General features: G+C 37.7%; 1 protein-coding gene across 2 annotated transcripts; it reads right to left on the bottom strand.

Moving 5' to 3' along the window:
• Window positions 1–345: 345 nt before the first annotated feature.
• HIP1 (HSP70-interacting protein 1) lies at window positions 346–12,889 on the bottom strand. Of its 2 annotated transcripts, XM_089141974.1 has the most exons (12): window positions 12,635–12,887; window positions 12,465–12,528; window positions 12,151–12,327; window positions 11,962–12,049; window positions 11,804–11,881; window positions 11,596–11,660; window positions 9,627–9,767; window positions 9,425–9,541; window positions 9,189–9,340; window positions 9,077–9,140; window positions 7,981–8,038; window positions 346–628 (listed from the first exon to the last, which is right to left on the bottom strand). In XM_089141974.1, exons 1-12 carry the CDS (start codon window positions 12,742–12,744, stop codon window positions 531–533), a joined length of 1,212 nt encoding a protein of 403 aa, XP_088998100.1. In that variant the 5' UTR covers window positions 12,745–12,887; the 3' UTR covers window positions 346–530. The 2 variants fall into 2 exon arrangements, with proteins under 2 accessions (XP_088998100.1, XP_088998098.1); XM_089141972.1 differs by having other exon boundaries at window positions 9,077–9,340; window positions 12,635–12,889.
• Between the last annotated feature and the right edge of the window lie 4,361 nt (window positions 12,890–17,250).

The following is a 17,250-nucleotide window of genomic DNA, read 5'->3' as shown; positions in this document are numbered from 1 at the left end:
CATTTAAAATGGGAGAACAACCCAAAATTTTCTTTTTTCACATTTTAGAAACTGTGGGTGAAAATGCTGTTCAGTTTCTAGAAAAGCTTTATTCATTTTGAAATAAGTTTGGATACCAAGCAAAATAAATAACATAAACTCTGGCAGAATTTGCCGAGACAAACATGAACCAATCATCACATCATCATAACTACCGTCCTCCTATGTTTCTCCTCTGCACATCCAATGATTGCCCTCTGAATGAACTTGACAGGAAAAGTCAAACAAAGGGCATTCGAGTACTGTCATCCGGTCTCAATTCTATCCTATCTGTCCACCAACAAACAATGCTGCTAGATTCCAAAATTTAATCCTTCAACTTCTTCGCTTTAATTTGACTATGAGGTTCTACTCAATGTAAACAAGATGAAACAAATGATCAATGCAAATGCAGTCATAACTGGAGCCGCACCATCTCTTCCCTAACAAAGCTAATGTAAAAGCATAGCTCCATCTAACTATGAACAAAAACATATTCTTACAATTATCTTTTATTTGGGTGCACCGAATTTGCCCATCATCTTTGCAATGACAGGAGCCACCTTCGGGTTTGATTGATGCTTTGCAAAATTCGCAGGGTTCTTCATCACTGCATGGTACAACACAAGACAGACTCTCAGAGACATAGCAATACCCATACGTAGGAATTCAGCAACATTAACACAAGCCAAGCAAAAACAAGAACTGCATTTACATGGCATTTGAATACAGTTAGACAACTCTTTAACTAATTAGACTGCAGATCACACTCAAATTCGTTACTTGGAACTGTTTTCACTTAAACTATCTATGAATTATAATCAAGAAGAAAGCAGAACTGTGATGACAAAAGATTTACATCAACCATCAAATCCTGGACAATTGTCCAAGCCCAACCAGTGTAATGGACTAGGGCAACGGTACAACTTCAGAAGCTTTCCAAAAGCATTATAAAAAAAAATGCAACTAGTTAACCACTCTCATCACCATTACCATCATAACCATACTCACCCAAAAAGCCAAGTTCATGCTCCCACTAAATCTGAAAAACTAGAGACTCGTCCATATCTGCACAAACTTCCCTCAACTTTACCCCAGCCCAACTTGGCTGAGATCAGCATTCTCAAATAATGAGTCATTCACTACAACAACAGATTTTGATGAAGATGAATAGGATATTATAAGCAGCCGCAAGAGACTAATAATACGATAAATAGGGTATGTTACAAATTATATTGCCGTCCAATCAGTCCATTCCAAGGTCATAATTGGTACAACCCTGGCTTTTTTTAGTTCCATTAGTCTGAATCAAATCCCATATTGGAACATCCAAAAGCCCCCATTAACATGGTCATCCCACCTCAAACGACTTTTTTGCAACTGATCGTGTACAGAAAATAATCCCCAAAAAAACTCCAACATGATCATCCAACTTTGTGTCCTTCCTAGTTTTGCTCTTCATCCATATCGACATCTTTACTACACCAAGTTCATCTATATGATGTTTCTCAACTCCAACATTCTGTCCATACATAACTGCAAATCATATAACTATCCTATAAAATCTCTCTTGAAGTTTTGAAAGCATATTTCCATCAAACCTCTTTAGTCTTTACTTCATTTGTTCTATTTTAATTCATTGAGAAACAAAATCCTCTCACCTCCTTAGCATGATTGAACCCAAATACCCACAATAACCGCAATTCAGAATCTCCCTCTCCACCTGATAATCCATCCTAGTATAAACAAAGTAACACCATCTCATCCTCACACTTACTCTAACTTCACATTGATGCTTGCTTTGCCCGATTAGCGAAAACAAGATCAACAGCAAAAAGCATGTCAAGGACCTCATCTTGAATATAACAACAACAACAACAACAAGCCTTCTCCCAACTAAATGGGTCGGCTACATGGATTCTTGCCTTCCAATCAGCTCTGTTTAAAGTCATGCTAGATACAAGGTCTAACCTAAAGGATTTCATCTTGAATGTCTCCACTCTCTAGCTAAATAATCCATGAAAGGGGAAGCATAGATAGGGTAGAGCAACCTATCCCGCAAAAATGATACAATGTGTAGGCAAGAACATAAAGCCTAAACAGCGACTAACTAGACCCACAACCATTAGAGGGTAGAGGATGGGCTAACCCCAACCACAATCTGCAGCTCAGTGACACCTTATTTTGCCAAGTCAAAAGCCAATAAGGAAAGGGTATTCCTAATCATTTGGTCCACCATACACTTAGGTACAGTTAACAACATTCATCAACTTTCCTCATCTTGCCACCAGATGATGTTGACTACCTTTAAGAGAATTAAAATTTCAGATTATATCCTTTCATGTCCCACTCTCAAGGTACTCGGTCACCTATGCTCATTTTATGAATCCCCAGTTCATTGTGCCTAAATTCTGCTAGTCAAATCATGGTTTGTCCTATAGCACTGTCATACACTTAAAATTCTCGATGATGAACACCTTTACTAGACAAAAGAATTCAATTACAGGGTGGGGGTGGATAAAAACTGATAACAGATACATTGAATATCTCCATGGCACGGTAGATGTAGTGAAATATGATATACAAAAATTGGCCCCATCCACTTCAATGTAGCCAGCACTATCTAATCTATAGTTTGATCATTCATTAGGACTTCTTACAGTGAGCAAGCAACAGACAAGCCAGGTGTAGTACATTTCATGAAGTTGCTTGTGGAGTTCGGAGACTTGATCCCTGTTCCCAACTTTTGCCATAGGTATTCTGAGCAGCACTCCAAACACTAGCAGCAGTGTCTAATAGTAGAAAGGTTCCATGTAATTCTGGCTCCATACATCTGACTAGAAATGCTATCACCATAGAGTCATGTGCAAGCTATTGATGCTGATCCAGGGTTTCTCGGTTTCACAGTAAGGCTGGTATGTCCTAGAAGTCCTTAGCCAATGATAGTGATTGATGAACACATTTATGTGTGAAATCTTAGGGCATAAAACATGCATTTTTAACACTTTGTGTGGAGCTACCTTGGGTTTTATGTTGTTTTTGCAGATTTTATGAATTTTTAGGACTTAAGCGAGTTTTGAGTATGAAACATGCGATTTTACACGTCAAGAGGTCCGTTCAAATTCTCAAGTGCGAAAGTGGGCCTGATTTGGAGCATGATGGGCTAGAGATGCAAGTATGGGCCAACTCCAAAATATCTTGTAAAATTAGATTAGGATTTTTATTTTATTTTCTTGTAATTGAGAATTCCAGATTCAAAGAAGGATTTTCTATTGTTTTTAGAGATTTTATTTTGTTACATTTTATCTCTCTCTCTCATTTTCTCTCTCTCTCCCCTTTCCTTTTTTTTTCTTTTCCTTTTCTCGTTTTGTTTTTTTTTCTCTCTTTCTCTCCTCTCTCCTCTCACTTTTTCTCTTTCATTCTGGCCAACTTCATTCTCTGTAACTCAATCTTAATTTTATTTTTATTTTTTTATTTATTCTTTTTCTCCACTTGCCTTCTTAACGTATTGCTATTTTTTCTTTCATCTCTCTCTCTCTCTCTCTCTCTCTCTCTCTCTCTCTCTCTCTCTCTTCTTTCTTTATTTGTTTTTTTTTTTTCTATTTTACTCTTTTGTTATTATTATTATTATTTTTATTAGTATTATTATTAGGTATTATTATTTTATTTCTTTGTTTGTAAACTATTCTCCTTCTTCTATAAATATTACCTCCCTCTTAGGTCTAGGACACACTTTACTTTCTCTTTAATTTTACTTTAGTCTTGCACTTTCTATTCTCTTTAGTTTGCTCTAGTTTGCTCTAGTTCTTTGATTAATTTGTGGGCTCTAGTTCTAGTTTTTAGATTGAATGTTTAGGAAGATTGAAGTTGTGTAATTTTTCTTTTATGCAAGTGTAATTCCTTTAGTTTTATCAATGCAATTTCAATTTCAAGTTCAAGTTCAAGTTCAAGTTCAAGTTTCAAGAGGATTCACTTTCTCTCTGGGTCTAGCAATTGCAGATCTAGTTTATTCTAAATCTGGTTGTTAGGGTTGGTTGAGATTCGAATTGTTTATTCAAGTTTTGTTTAGAAGATGCAAGTAAGATTCTTCAATAGTCTTCTCTCCCCCCTCCATTCCCGCTTCTATCTACCCCTCAATATTCTTAATTTAGGATTTACTTTCAGCATTATTTATTGTTCTCCCTTCCCTTGAATCCTTGATCAGAGATGCCTACAGTCGTGCCTCTCTTTGGTTAAGGCTTCCTTTTCCTTTTATTGCTTTGTTATTTACTTTCTGTTATTTACTTTCTGCCTATTCATTCATTATCTCGGACCACATAACCGGAGCAAGCCTACAGTCGTGCCTCTGTTTCTGGTGACGGGTGGTGTTGCATCTGCATTTTTTTACCTGTCTTTTATTTATCCATTAGTTATGTTTGCTTTATTTTTTTCGTTTCAATTCGATTGCATTAGATGTATGGATTAGGATCGTTGGTTTAGTTTAAGTAATTAGTTAACAAAAATTGAATCATTCCACTCTCGCATTACTATTAAGAAGTTGAATTCTAGGTGGCATATCTCCTTGAGATCGACCCGTTAGCTACACGATACTGTGCGCTTGCGGTTATTTTATTTTGCAAACAGTGATGTAGGCAGCTCTAGACCACATTAGGTAGTCTGACCACCCATCTAGGAATTTAAGAGGGGAACCAAGAGGCTGGTAGTCATTCTTGTCAAGGTTGTCAGCTGTACAAGTTATAGGTTCAGATGTAGCCATCTTCCAGTTTTAGGCTTTCAGACCAATAGTATATGGGTAACGGTAAGGGAAAAGGTACAGCCAGCTTTTTAGGGTAACAACTTTTGGGGGGGGGGGGGGGGGGAAGAAGGAAAAATTACAATCTTTAAAGATCCGACTGGTTTACTAATGGTAGAGCACAATGCCTCCATAAGGCAGATTACTACAAAGAGGAAACTTACAAACCAAAAAATCTGAAGTGACACTGATTACAGCCCTACAGAGTGGATTGCAAAAAGGCTCAAAAACTGCTAAAGTATTGCAGAAATTGAACCCTCAGCCTGCCACAAGGTTAGGTCTCGAAGAAAGAAATAATTTTTCCCATAAACAAAATAATTCAGACAAGGGGAGAACACGTTCAGGGCAGAACTGGTTGATGTTCTTTATTTTATTTTAGATCATAAAAGGAAGGAAGGAAGGAAGGAAGGAAGAGGGCAGGAGTCAGGCATCCTCAAAGGATAAAGCAAATCAAGGCAGTGGCTAGGGTTCTATCTCCAACAAAAATCTGTAAATAACTTACTTGGTTAAATATTAGCCTGAAGAAACAATTTCTGCTAGTTGAGAAGCAGCAGCTGTAAAGAGATGACGATTGATGAAGATTTTGGGAGGAGAAAGCTTGCTTCGAGTTAGGTTTGGAGAAGAATCAGCTGTGATTTGGGCAAAATTTCTTCAACAGTAAAGATTGAATTTTTGAGCTTTAAGCTATAATACCATTATGTAAGTATGGAGAATTTACTACTCAGAGAAAGTTGATTTATTCACAGTATTTATAGTTTACAATTTGAACAATCCTACTCCAAAGGGCAAAAAGAAATACAAAAACAGAAACCAAGCAAAAAACCAAATCAAAGGAGTTTAACATGGAACAGGAGACAAGACTTCGAATGTAATAAGGGAAGAACAGGGATTATTAAACACTAAGATAAAAACAAGGGTAGAACAACAATGAATGAGAAGACAGAGGAAAAGAGTGATGAGAGACCAATTTCCAAAAGCTAACGAGTGAGACAGAGAGAGCACTAACCACACAACCTGAGGAAAACCTCAACTTTTCTGTCAATTCATTTTCCATAATGAATGATTACATGTTACTAAGAAAACAGAAAGACTCAATACATAGCTCCACTAGGAAACTAAGACTAAAATACAAACTCCTACATGTTTCCTACCCAGCCCTTATTGGACCACAAGTGATGTGACACCCCCATAACTGGGCCCAAAACTCAGACCAAAGAAGCCAATCATTAGCTGGCCAAATCCCCTCAAGGGCATGTTGGTCATTTTCCAAGCTTTTAGGGCTCAATAAAGGTCCAGATTGAATCCCCTCAATCCAAGGGTTATGGATCTAAATTTATTTTTTTTATTTGGGTAAGTAAATGTTGAGTCATGGAGAGTCCAAGTCCATTACAAGTTTGTTAGTATTGGATAAGATGAGATTCCTTATTCAAGGGGGTTTTTATCTTTTCGGAGTTTGTTTTGTTTAGGGAGTTCTATTTTGAGCTAAAGTCATTCCTTGAGTCTAAGTTATCTTAATTAGCATGTGCTTTTAAAGATAAAAGTGTTAGTAAGATTCCAGTCCTAGAGTTGTGGTCTTGTAGTAGTTTGATTCCTTTTTTGAGTGTGGTGGTCTAGAGTTGGGATCCTTATCTTTTAGGATTCCCAACTCCAATCAAAGTCTCTTGTTTTCAAGCTATAAATAGCTTATTCATGCAATGCCATATTCAATTTTTTGAGGACCAAGGTCTCCTTGTTGGGTAGGCCTTGGTTGGGTGGGCCTTGGTTGAGTGAAATTGCTCTAGTTATTCATCTTCTTCAACAATCCAGCAGATTTCAAGCCTTCATCAAAGCAATCAAGTAGTCACAACATTCAATTTAGAGAAAACACCCCCCCCCCCAAAAAAAAAAAAAGAAGAAGAAAGTCATTTCTAGCCCCCTTCTCTTGGCTGCAGCCATTCCCACCCATCCCCTTCGCGCACCATAGAAACCCCCCCCTTTGCTGCTGTACCTTAACAGTAGCATTCCCCGACCCCACGACTGCCCTAAGCCCCACAACTCTCCCAGCCCCTTCCCCCATTTCCCCTTAGCCCCCACGAGCCCCCCACCCCTTCATTTTACTGACAGAACCCTAGAAACCCCTTCATCTGCAGATCCCAACCCCAGCCCCATTAAACCCCTTTTCCCTTCCCCTTGGGTCGCACCTAGCACTACATTGTGATCCTAACTTATTTTCCCAATAACTGCTTGGTTTTCTTGACTTAGAAAAATCCTGCACTACATCTTCTTCCTTAGAAGTCTGCAGAATTTTTCAATTTCAAGAAACCCTAAGTTTCTTAATACCTCAGCCCTTCATTCACTGAAATTAGGTACTGAAACTGCAGACCAGCAGCACCACTAGCTCTGAACTGCAAGACAGCAAGACCCCTACCCTTCCCTAACCCTAGACAAATCCTCTAAAACCCTAAAACCTGAATCCTGCAAATATGCAGAACCCTGTTCACAGAGACTGAATTTGGATGTGTCAAAATACACACTAAAACCCTAGAATCATCATCCCTACTAGCTGGAATTTCCTAGGCAACCATAAATCAAGGAAAATCACATTGTTACCCTTAAACCTAGATTCTGGGTCACATCAACAAGTCTGGTTTGAGTACAGTTTGCCCACTCTATGTTTCCAGATCAAGTCATGCTAGTCCAGCCAGGAAAAAAATTGCACACCTTAGTTAGCTTGGTTGGACTGATGATCCACTTTGGAGACCCAGAACAAGCGCTTCCCCTGAACCATCTTTTGGGTCCGGAAAGGACTGGAATTAGTAACAATTTGGGTAGATAACATAAAAAAATATCTTGGTAGCTCTCCCTTTCTCATCAGTAGGCTTAATATGGTAACTCCCTATAACAACTGGATTCTGCATTAAAGAAGTTTCTATTTTTATGCCACGCTTATTGCCATTTATTTCATTGTAACTATAGAGACCTCAGTTTCATGAAGTTCATTATTGAAGCTTAGTTAAGAGACTTCAAGTGATTTTTTTTTTTTTTTTTTTTTTTTTTTTTTTTGGGGGGGGGGGGGGGTTGTGTCTGTGTGTGTTCGTGTGTACCTAAAAAACTAGCATTATGCAGGAAAAACCAGTCAGAAAAACAAATGAGGGGCATAAAACTAATTAGATGAAAGCAACAGAAAATACCGTCTTGTAGAGCAGCCATAACTTCTGGATCTTTCAAAGCCGCCAATAATTCAGGGTCCTGTGGTTGAAAAAGATCAAAAGCAAATACAATCAACCTATCTTCCTAAATGAATAAAAATGTTAATTCCACTGAAAATCTGATACAAAAAGACTGCTCTTACAATATAGCCATATCAACCTTCCTTACAACCAAAATGAATGGCATGAATCATCCAAATTCCATGAGTTGATGCACATAAAATTATCAAGTTTCTATAAATAGCCCATCTTAATCTTGAGGAATATGGAACTTGTCTGAAACTATACTTGCAAGCTGTGGCCTATAAGTTGGCCAAATCTCAGCTCCAACTGACTTGTCAAGTGTCATTTAGAGTCTTCTGACACCAACTGATATTGGGTTAGGGTGATACAGAGGATTTGAGATGTCAAGTTGTCTCTGTCCTGACAAATTCAATCTTAAGCAAGGATATTAACCTCTTAAGAAGCAATGGTGGTGATTAACTTAACTCGCATAAAAGCAGGAGATCAACCTCTGAAGCAAGTGGTGGGGATGATTAATTTTAGCAACTAATGACTGGATTCAAGGATGGTTTGGTAGATGGGAACCAATAATCAGATCAGTAGATGCTTCTTTGCTTTTCTTCCAAATCTGTCATCAGCAGCACTTTTCTGTCAGCCTACAAAGACTGAACCTGGGACCTAATCTTATGCTACATACCAGAGGCTAGATTGCGTCTGTGTCATCTTCGCCTCGCATGGCCCAGACGGGTCCACATATGCGTGTCAGATATTGTATTTGCCATAGTTGTCACAACATCCAAGGTGAAACCAGCTAGGTGACAAGGCATCGCTAGGCTGCTGCCTAGATGCCTGGGCGCCATGCAATGCCTTGAGAATTATGGTATTCACTTCATCTATGGTCCCTATTCCATAGTCAATTGAACAACTAAAACAGAAAGTTGAAACTACTGGGATGTATAGGTATGAACTGAACTGACAGCTTTACCTATTAATCCGGAACCATTTTCATTTAGAACATTAGTGGTCATCAGCATAAAAAACAGATGCATAAACATAAATCAATTGAGACACTTACATTTAGAATTTTGCTCATATCAATGTTTCCAGGCATCCCACCTGGCATCCCACCACCCATTCCCCCTGGCATCCCACCACCCATTCCCGCTGGCATCCCACCACCCATTCCCATTGGAAAACCTCCCGGCATCCCCCCCGGAAAACCTCCTGGCATTCCCCCTGGGAAACCTCCAGGCATGCCCCCTGGAAAACCTCCTGGCATGCCTCCAGGTTTCTGACTTGAAGAAGACTGCTCATCCCTTTTGGCCTTCTCATACGCAGCCTACAAGAAAGTCACGGTAATGTATCAGACGTAGGAATAGAAAATGAGATTTTGAATTTTGGGGAGGAACACATGAAATTTTACCTGTGCTTCAGCCTTACGACGTTGCCTCTCACGCTCCATCCTCTTTTCTTCCTTCTCTTTTCGCAAACGCTCGTATTTTCTGTTGTGCTCTTCAATTTTGTGTGCGTTGGGTTCAACCTACAAACCAAACAACATCTACTCAGATACAACAATAGAATCTAGTGGAAGAATACAGCACATAACAACGGAAAAGAAAAAACACCTTTTTGAGTACATCATGGATCTCCTCATCAAAATCCAACTTCGATGCTACGTGAAGATCTTTGGCAGCCTCTACCCACTGACCAAGCATCGCTTTGGCAATGCCACGAGTCTTATAACCTTTCGCAGAATCTGGATTAATCTGGAAGGGAAGTAACAGATCATTATATAAACTAAGCTCAACAACATAAATTAAGCCTTTGATGATGAAATAATTCACAACAAAACAAGGTATAACTTTGCAAAAATGTGAGCAAGTAACAAGTCAAAACCCAAAGTACCCTAAAAGGGAATGTCCGCATCATACATAAACATATAGTTAACTGGATTAGAAAACAAGTTCTAGTCATGAGGCTTGCATAAATTTGGATAAGAAAAAAGATGTATTGACCGTACAAGTCTCCATATTAATAGTGTCTTGTGCTTGATATGGATATACATTTGCACATCTCATTTATATTAAGAACCAGGAACAACATTGAGATCTAAAGTTTAGGTACTAAGAAAATATGCAACATCCAGATTAACAATACTTAGCATCCAATACAGATGATAAACAGAATTCGTTTTAACAGGAGGTTGCTTCTAACAGGATACTTTACACAATGAATAACAGACTTTGGAATCCTAATCGTCTCCTAGAATTATCCAAGCAGAGGTAAGCTCCCTCCCGACCAATTACAATCAATTCACTCTATCAAGACAAGCCCCACAAGCTTATTGGTCAGATGATATGCAACTCCAGATTAACAATACTTAGCATCCAATACAGATGATAAACAGAATTGGTTTTAACAGGAGGTTGCTTCTAACGGGATACTTAACACAATGAATAACAGACTTTGGAATCCTAATCGTCTCCTAGAATTATCCAAGCAGAGGTAAGCTCCCTCCCGACCAATTACAATCAATTTACTCTATCAAGACAAGCCCCACAAGCTTATTGGTCAGATGTCTCACTTAGCCATAAGAGACAAGTTCTGTGTAGTCTCCCTTATTTCTTCTCCTCAGAATTATAATTTCCCTATTTTGTCTTACATTTCTTTTTATTTTCCAATTTTTATCCATCTGGATCCGTGAAAGTATCAAATGATATCAAAGCCGAGCACAAATTAGGAAATCAACAATCATGAATGCATACATGAGTATCTTCATCTATTTAACGGCTTAAAACAAAATTGGATGGAAGAAATTGAGCCAGCAAGGATCAATCATGCCACGTTCATACTGGAACAAGTTAATGGACACAACATCCAATTCATGTCCATCAGCCATCAACAGAAGCAAACTGAGACTTGCTCCAATAAGTGGGATCTAGGTGGAATTGTTTAATTCTTTCTTACTTGTAATTTAGTGGTCCAAAGGACAAGACCAAGTCTACATGTGCAATATGGTACAAGAACCCTTATTGTTAGTTATGTTAGGTAGGAGGTTATCCATAAATGAGAAAACAGGATTCCTTGTTACGAGTTTCAAGGTAACATGTAAGAGTTAAAATAGAAGTGAAATACTTAATGGGCAGTTATCTAAAGAAGAATAGATTATTCAAATCCCAACTTAGCTCTTAGAATTATCAACAGAAGAAGCAGGTTCGCTCGCAATAGGCCAAACCCACTTTTTTTCACAAAGATAAAGTTCTCTGTTTTCTCTCTCGTTTCTATTGAGGAGTTATCATTTTCTCTTCAATCTTCTCTCTAATTTTTATATTTTCTTTCCATTTAAATCCACAAATGTAATATTAAGCTACAAATAAATTAATGCCAGCTTTAATTGTCTGTAAAGCAGCAGTCGCATCTCAAATGCTCGCATTAGGTTATTTTCATTCTGAGGAAAACACTTAAGCTACAAATACACTAACAGCAGAAATTGTCAGCGAAGCAACACTTGCATTCCAAATGGCAGCATTAAATGATACTCACACTTTGAAGAATCACTTAAGCTATAATTAAACTGATGACAGAAGCAATTACCTCCAAAGCAGCATTGGCATCCCGAATGGCAGCATTAGGTTTCTTCATTTTGATGAAGACACTTGCTACACAAACAGTAACAAGAAGAAAAATCAATAAAATTCAAGCATACATATAAACAAATAACCACGACTGATGACCCAAGGTCCCAAACGAAGATAAATGAATAGTCATGGCTAACGAAACCAAATTTTGGAGTAGGTCATACCTCTAGTCCCATACATCATCGCAGTAGGGTTTAACAAAATTGCCTCAGTGAGATGTTCAATAGCTTCCTCCAGTTTACCTGAGTAACCAAAGAACATAAGATTCCAAGAAAAACGAATCAGCAGCAGCAGCAGAAGTAGAGTGCAGAATAACACAAACCCTCAGAAATTGCTTCCATTGCTTGACCCTTGGCTACTTGAGAAGCATCACGGTTTTCATCCGTAACCTCAGCAGAAGGGTCACCCATCTGCAGGAATGAAGAAATTATCAACAGTTAGAACATCATTACAATGAAACACCAAGAAAATTCTCAAAAGAACAAATAATCTAATTCCAAAACGACCTAACCTTCTGTGGTGGACCATCGTCAGATTCTACAACATCTCCTTCCAGTTCAAGGTCGGATTCAATTACGTCACTCTCGTATCCATCATCAGCAGATTTGGAAGCTCCCTGTGAAAACTCATCTTCTTTGAGGTCTGTCATGTCATCATCCTCATCACTATCTTCCATTGATCGAGGTTTCTGCAGTTCGATCACCAATCAATTAGAAAAAACTTTGAGAAACCAGAGAATATAGAAAAAAGAAAACCACCAAATCGCACTTCAGTTAAAATGCGAGTTTAACCTAATAACGATAGAGAAATGAAGTAGGAGAATACCGAGCTTTGAGTAGGAGGTGACTCGCCAGGCGTGTAGGCTGAAGAAGGAAGCTTGCAGCCAAGACTGAAACAAAACAATCCCACAAAAACCCAAAAAAAAAAAAGCGAAATAAGAACAAGAAATGGTAGATGGAATAGGTTACGACATTGTTTTCCTCTGATTGATTTACCTCTCAAGGTAGTCTCTGAAGAAGGAAATAGAGGGATCACTGAGAATGGAAGGATTTGATTTACATTGCTCGACGAAGAGCTTAAGTTGAGTAATCTTCGCAGCCTCCATTGATCGTAGATTTTCCTAGAGAAAACGAAGAACTAAAAAGAGTACCAGTTTCTATCGCTTTGTCGATGTTAAATAGTAAGGATTTTCTCGCTAACTTCGTTCCCCCTATGTTGCGCTACGGACACCCGTATCCCTTCTCTTCTAGTAGCTTCCAATATGCGCCGCGGACAAACACCCGTAAACGATAGACCCTACTCTTCTAGCAGCTTCCACAAGATAAGTATCAGACAATCACACCACCTTAAAAAATCACAGGTCAGAATTTTTACCTTGAAAATTCTTTTTACATTTTCGTCACTTATTTTAGACCTTCTAGCAAAGGAAGACTTATTTTGAACCTAGACTTGTGCTCTCTTTCTAATGGGTCTAACATTGCATTTGGATCAAATCCAATTAATTTTAACAATCAAAAAACCTTTATATAAAATTTAAACAAATAAAATAAAATTATGAATATACCCTTGTTTATGTTACCCATTTTAACCCATTATTTTTCATACAATACTCCTTCACTCTGTCCAAAGTCATCCACTACTCACTGACCCCGTCGTGCTAGAAATCACCCACCAAAAGAAAAGGGTAAATCTAGCATCCCTCTCTCTCCATTCAACCGAAGTCACCCACCACCCACCGATCCCACCATGCTAGAAATCGCCAACTAAAAAGAAAAGGGGAAATCAGCCATCTCTCTCACACTCTCTCTCTCTCTCTCTCTCGTTGAGGTAAGTACGGGGCTCCTACGAGGCAAAGGATGCTGCCTAAGGCAAGCAAAGGAAGTCATCTAAGAAAGCAAGGAAACTTACGGTATGAAAAATAAGGGTATATTAGTAATTTAATCTCTTTTAATTCTATACGAGGCTTTTTTGATCACTTAAGGAGTGAAGTTAACTAAGCTTAACGTTGTTAATTTCCCTTGTGATCCAGATGTAATTTTGGGCATATTGGGGAGGGAATATGAATTTAGGTCCAAAATAAATGACTCAAACATAAAGCTTTGCCATAAAAATCACCTATCAAATTTATTCATTTATATATATAGACTTATGGCAAAAATTGCAACGATAAGACTCTTAAGGAAAATTGCCTTTAACATTGTTTGTGTGGAGACCTTTGGCACTTTACCCTTTTATTTTACTTAGAGTTTCTTTTGTCACTTTGCCAGTGAAACCTAACGTTCGTGTTATGTTGTGACTTGAATTTTTGTATTTGACTTCAAAAATGAACTAGCGACATATTTTGTTGGGCAACCAAATGACCCCATTCGTAAGATCTATGATAGAAGTAGAGGGCTTGGGGCCAACAGGCTTAAGCCTAAAGCCCATCATTGATCTTGTTTTGGTGGGGCTGCTACACTACTACAACTTGATTAGATGGGCTGACCTGTCATCTTGTGAAGTCATTGTGAGATTTGACGATTTTCATCATGGGTTTTGGGTGAGAGTCTTTATACCATCGTTTTGGTAATTGGCTGAAAATCTCCATTTTAATATTCTTCCTACATAGTGGAAGTTCTTTTTTGCCCATCTAAGCAGTACATTGAATTAGTGTATGGATACGTTAAATCTATGAATTCCTTCGATTTGTTTCTATTTATGTTTGTGATTTCTTGGTGCTCATTCTAACACTTTGTACATCTGGATCACCAATATAAATTGTCCTATAGAATTTCCTTCAAACTTTATGGGAATACATTGGTCCTACAACATGTTGAACAGACCTCTTCACTTCATGTATCCCACTTTAATTATCTATGAAATAACACCCTCTTTGTCTCTTTTGTCTATTTTTGCCCAAGAAATCTAAAATAATCACTTTGCAGTATCTCTCTTTCCTCAATTCACACAAAATTAGTATCCATTATAGTGTGACTAAAACTACACACCATTAATCTCTTCTTCATTTTACTATTCTTCAAAGCATCTTATTTCAAATTTTGACTCTAAAGTTCTAACTTAGAGTTTACGCCTTCTTTTGTGTAATGCTCAGATTGCCCGACTAGGTTCATTTAGAGTGGGTTCGTTAAGAACCGATCTTCTCCTGATCGGTATCAAACTAGGGTGGCGTGATACACATCTCATCACAACCAAGATTGTGACATGCCTCCTTCCATGAGCAACTAGGATAAGAGCTGATGAACCCATTTATGTGTGAAATCTTAGGGTTTAAACATGCATTTTAAACACTTAGAATGGAGCTACCTTGGGTTGTTGTTGTTGCAAATTTTAAGATTTTTCAAGACTTAAGCAAATACTTGGAGTTCGGGTATGAAACATGCAATTTTACACGTCAAGAAACAAAAACCAATTAGAAAAAAGCTTATATTCAAACTCAATAAGAAGCCAAAGCCCTAAATTTGCACTATTGTTCCAAGTAATGGTATACAAGAAACAATAAAAACATGTTAGGTTTGTTTAGATTCAAACCCAAGAATCATCAACTGATGCAATACACAAGTAAAGAAAACTTTATTAACAAGGTTCTACTATGAAAACCCTAGATAGAATATTAATCAAAGATACCCTAGTGGATCGGGTTTTGAAATTGGGGCTTTTCATAATCAAGTGTAGAGCATCAACAATAGAGCATAAATCTCGAAGAACATTCAACAAATCATTACATAAGCATGCAATAGAGAGATTCAAGTGCATACTAGTACCAATCACTCAATAATAGTGACTTATAACCGTGCTTTGATACTAATATATTGGGATTTATACCATGTACACAATAGAATCAACAAGAAATTGACAAGAGAACACACAAGAATTACTTGGTTCTGTCAAATAATTTACATCCAAGGACGAGTCCAAAGGACTCAAGGCAATATGCACAACTAAGCTAATATCAAGATGTTACAAGAGTCTCTGCAAACACACACTCTCTAATACAAAGAACCTTCAAGAGATCACCCAAACACAAATAGAGTATCACACAACCAAACACCCTAGCTAGAGAGATCTCACCTAGCTCCATGCATAGTAGCATATCCACGCACCATTGAAGCTAGAAACAAATGCATTGCCATCGAACACAGAGGGAAATCAAGGGATGAACCCTAGAATAAGAAAGAGCTATCACAACCCATATAAACCAAAGAATAATGAATTGTATTCTCTACTAAACCCTAAGGAAAAAGAAACTTAAATATAAAACCCAAGAAAGAATGAAATGCCCCTAATGATAATTAAATTTTACAAATAACACCAACTAATTAAGGACTGAACTATCAAAACAAAATGCCCTTGTTAGCTGACAATGGGAGAAGAAGAAAAATGTGGGCTATACTCCTTTTTCTCACCAAATGCTGTTAAATAGCTAATCTACAAACCCCATGACCTCTTAAGGTTTTCCAACCTTCAATTGAGTTGAATTGCATCCAGGTATGGTGTTCTGCTTGCTTTTGAATCTTTTTTTTTAAGGTTATGAACTTCTGGCCACACTGATCTTTTGACATATCTAAGGAATGTGGTATCTTAAGAATGATATGATCATCATATCAATTCTACTCATTTCCATTTAGTAGACCCCATGTATGCTCATCCACTTTAAACAAAATGTTCTCATCCTTTTAGCAAAACTCTTTGTCTTTATTGTTACACACATCACCTCATTGACAACTCTATTCTTCATTTCTTCTATACCTATTAGCTTTCCCCCACCTTTTTATGCTTATGTTGATATATATAGAGGTCTTCAAAGTGTTTTTTGCCCTAAACGTGCCTAAAATTTAGCTATCTTAATGCCACTCTATACTCTATTCTTTATTGTCTGAGCTATTTGTCAAGTCTTAAAACTAGTTTTTTTTTTTATTGCAATAGTTTATTAGACCTTGTCTTTTCACCACCCTGCCTCCTAAGGGGGCCTAACAACCACACTTTGCTTCCCAGGAACATTCCCTCTTAATAGAAGTCTTGTGATATATGACCATATACATCTTATTACCAATCAATCAACTTTTTTTCCCCTTATTTTGTTTAGATCTATTTAGCTGATCTCAGTAAGGTGGGAGAAGGCTTCAAAAATTTAGACCAAAATAAGCAAGAAAATGGTGCAACATCCCAATCTATGAAAGAGATGCTTTATCAAACCCTCTTATCACATGGACTAGTCCATCCTTGTCATCAATATATCAAGGTAGAGACTAGAAATGTCTTTTCATGTTCACAATAAGATAAGGTTAAGGGCATCAATTTTGAGTTGGAATCGCATGTTGGACCAAAACCATCTGACCAGCAGGGGCGGACCCACAGTGGGGCCGGGGGGCCATGCCCTCCCCCCATTTTTTAGAAAATTATATAAATTTTCTAAAATTTTCTAATTTTTTCTTTTCCCATATGTGAAATACCACTATTTGCCCCCCCCCCAATATTGAAAACAAATTTTAAAGGTAAAATAATGGGTGTATGTGTCATTCTTAATTAAAAACTAACTCCTCAATCACTCTTTATTCTCTCATTTTCCCTATCTCGTATTTTCTTTCTATTTATTTCTTCTCTTTCCATAAAC

Source organism: Hakea prostrata, chromosome 1 (genome assembly GCF_041222555.1).
Source record: "Hakea prostrata isolate BN-2017 chromosome 1, UWA_Hpros_2, whole genome shotgun sequence".
Taxonomy (NCBI): domain Eukaryota; kingdom Viridiplantae; phylum Streptophyta; class Magnoliopsida; order Proteales; family Proteaceae; genus Hakea; species Hakea prostrata.
Note: the sequence above shows the minus strand (reverse complement) of the source record. Positions and strands in the feature narration are given on the sequence as shown.

Coding starts and splice junctions, on each gene's coding strand:
- HIP1 (XM_089141972.1), bottom strand. CDS start 12,744: ATGGAGGCTGCGAAGATTACTCAACTTAAGCTCTTCGTCGAGCAATGT. Junction 12,328..12,464: donor CACCTCCTACTCAAAGCTCG/GTATTCTCCTAC, acceptor ATCGAACTGCAG/AAACCTCGATCAATGGAAGA. Junction 12,050..12,150: donor ACGATGGTCCACCACAGAAG/GTTAGGTCGTTT, acceptor TCATTCCTGCAG/ATGGGTGACCCTTCTGCTGA.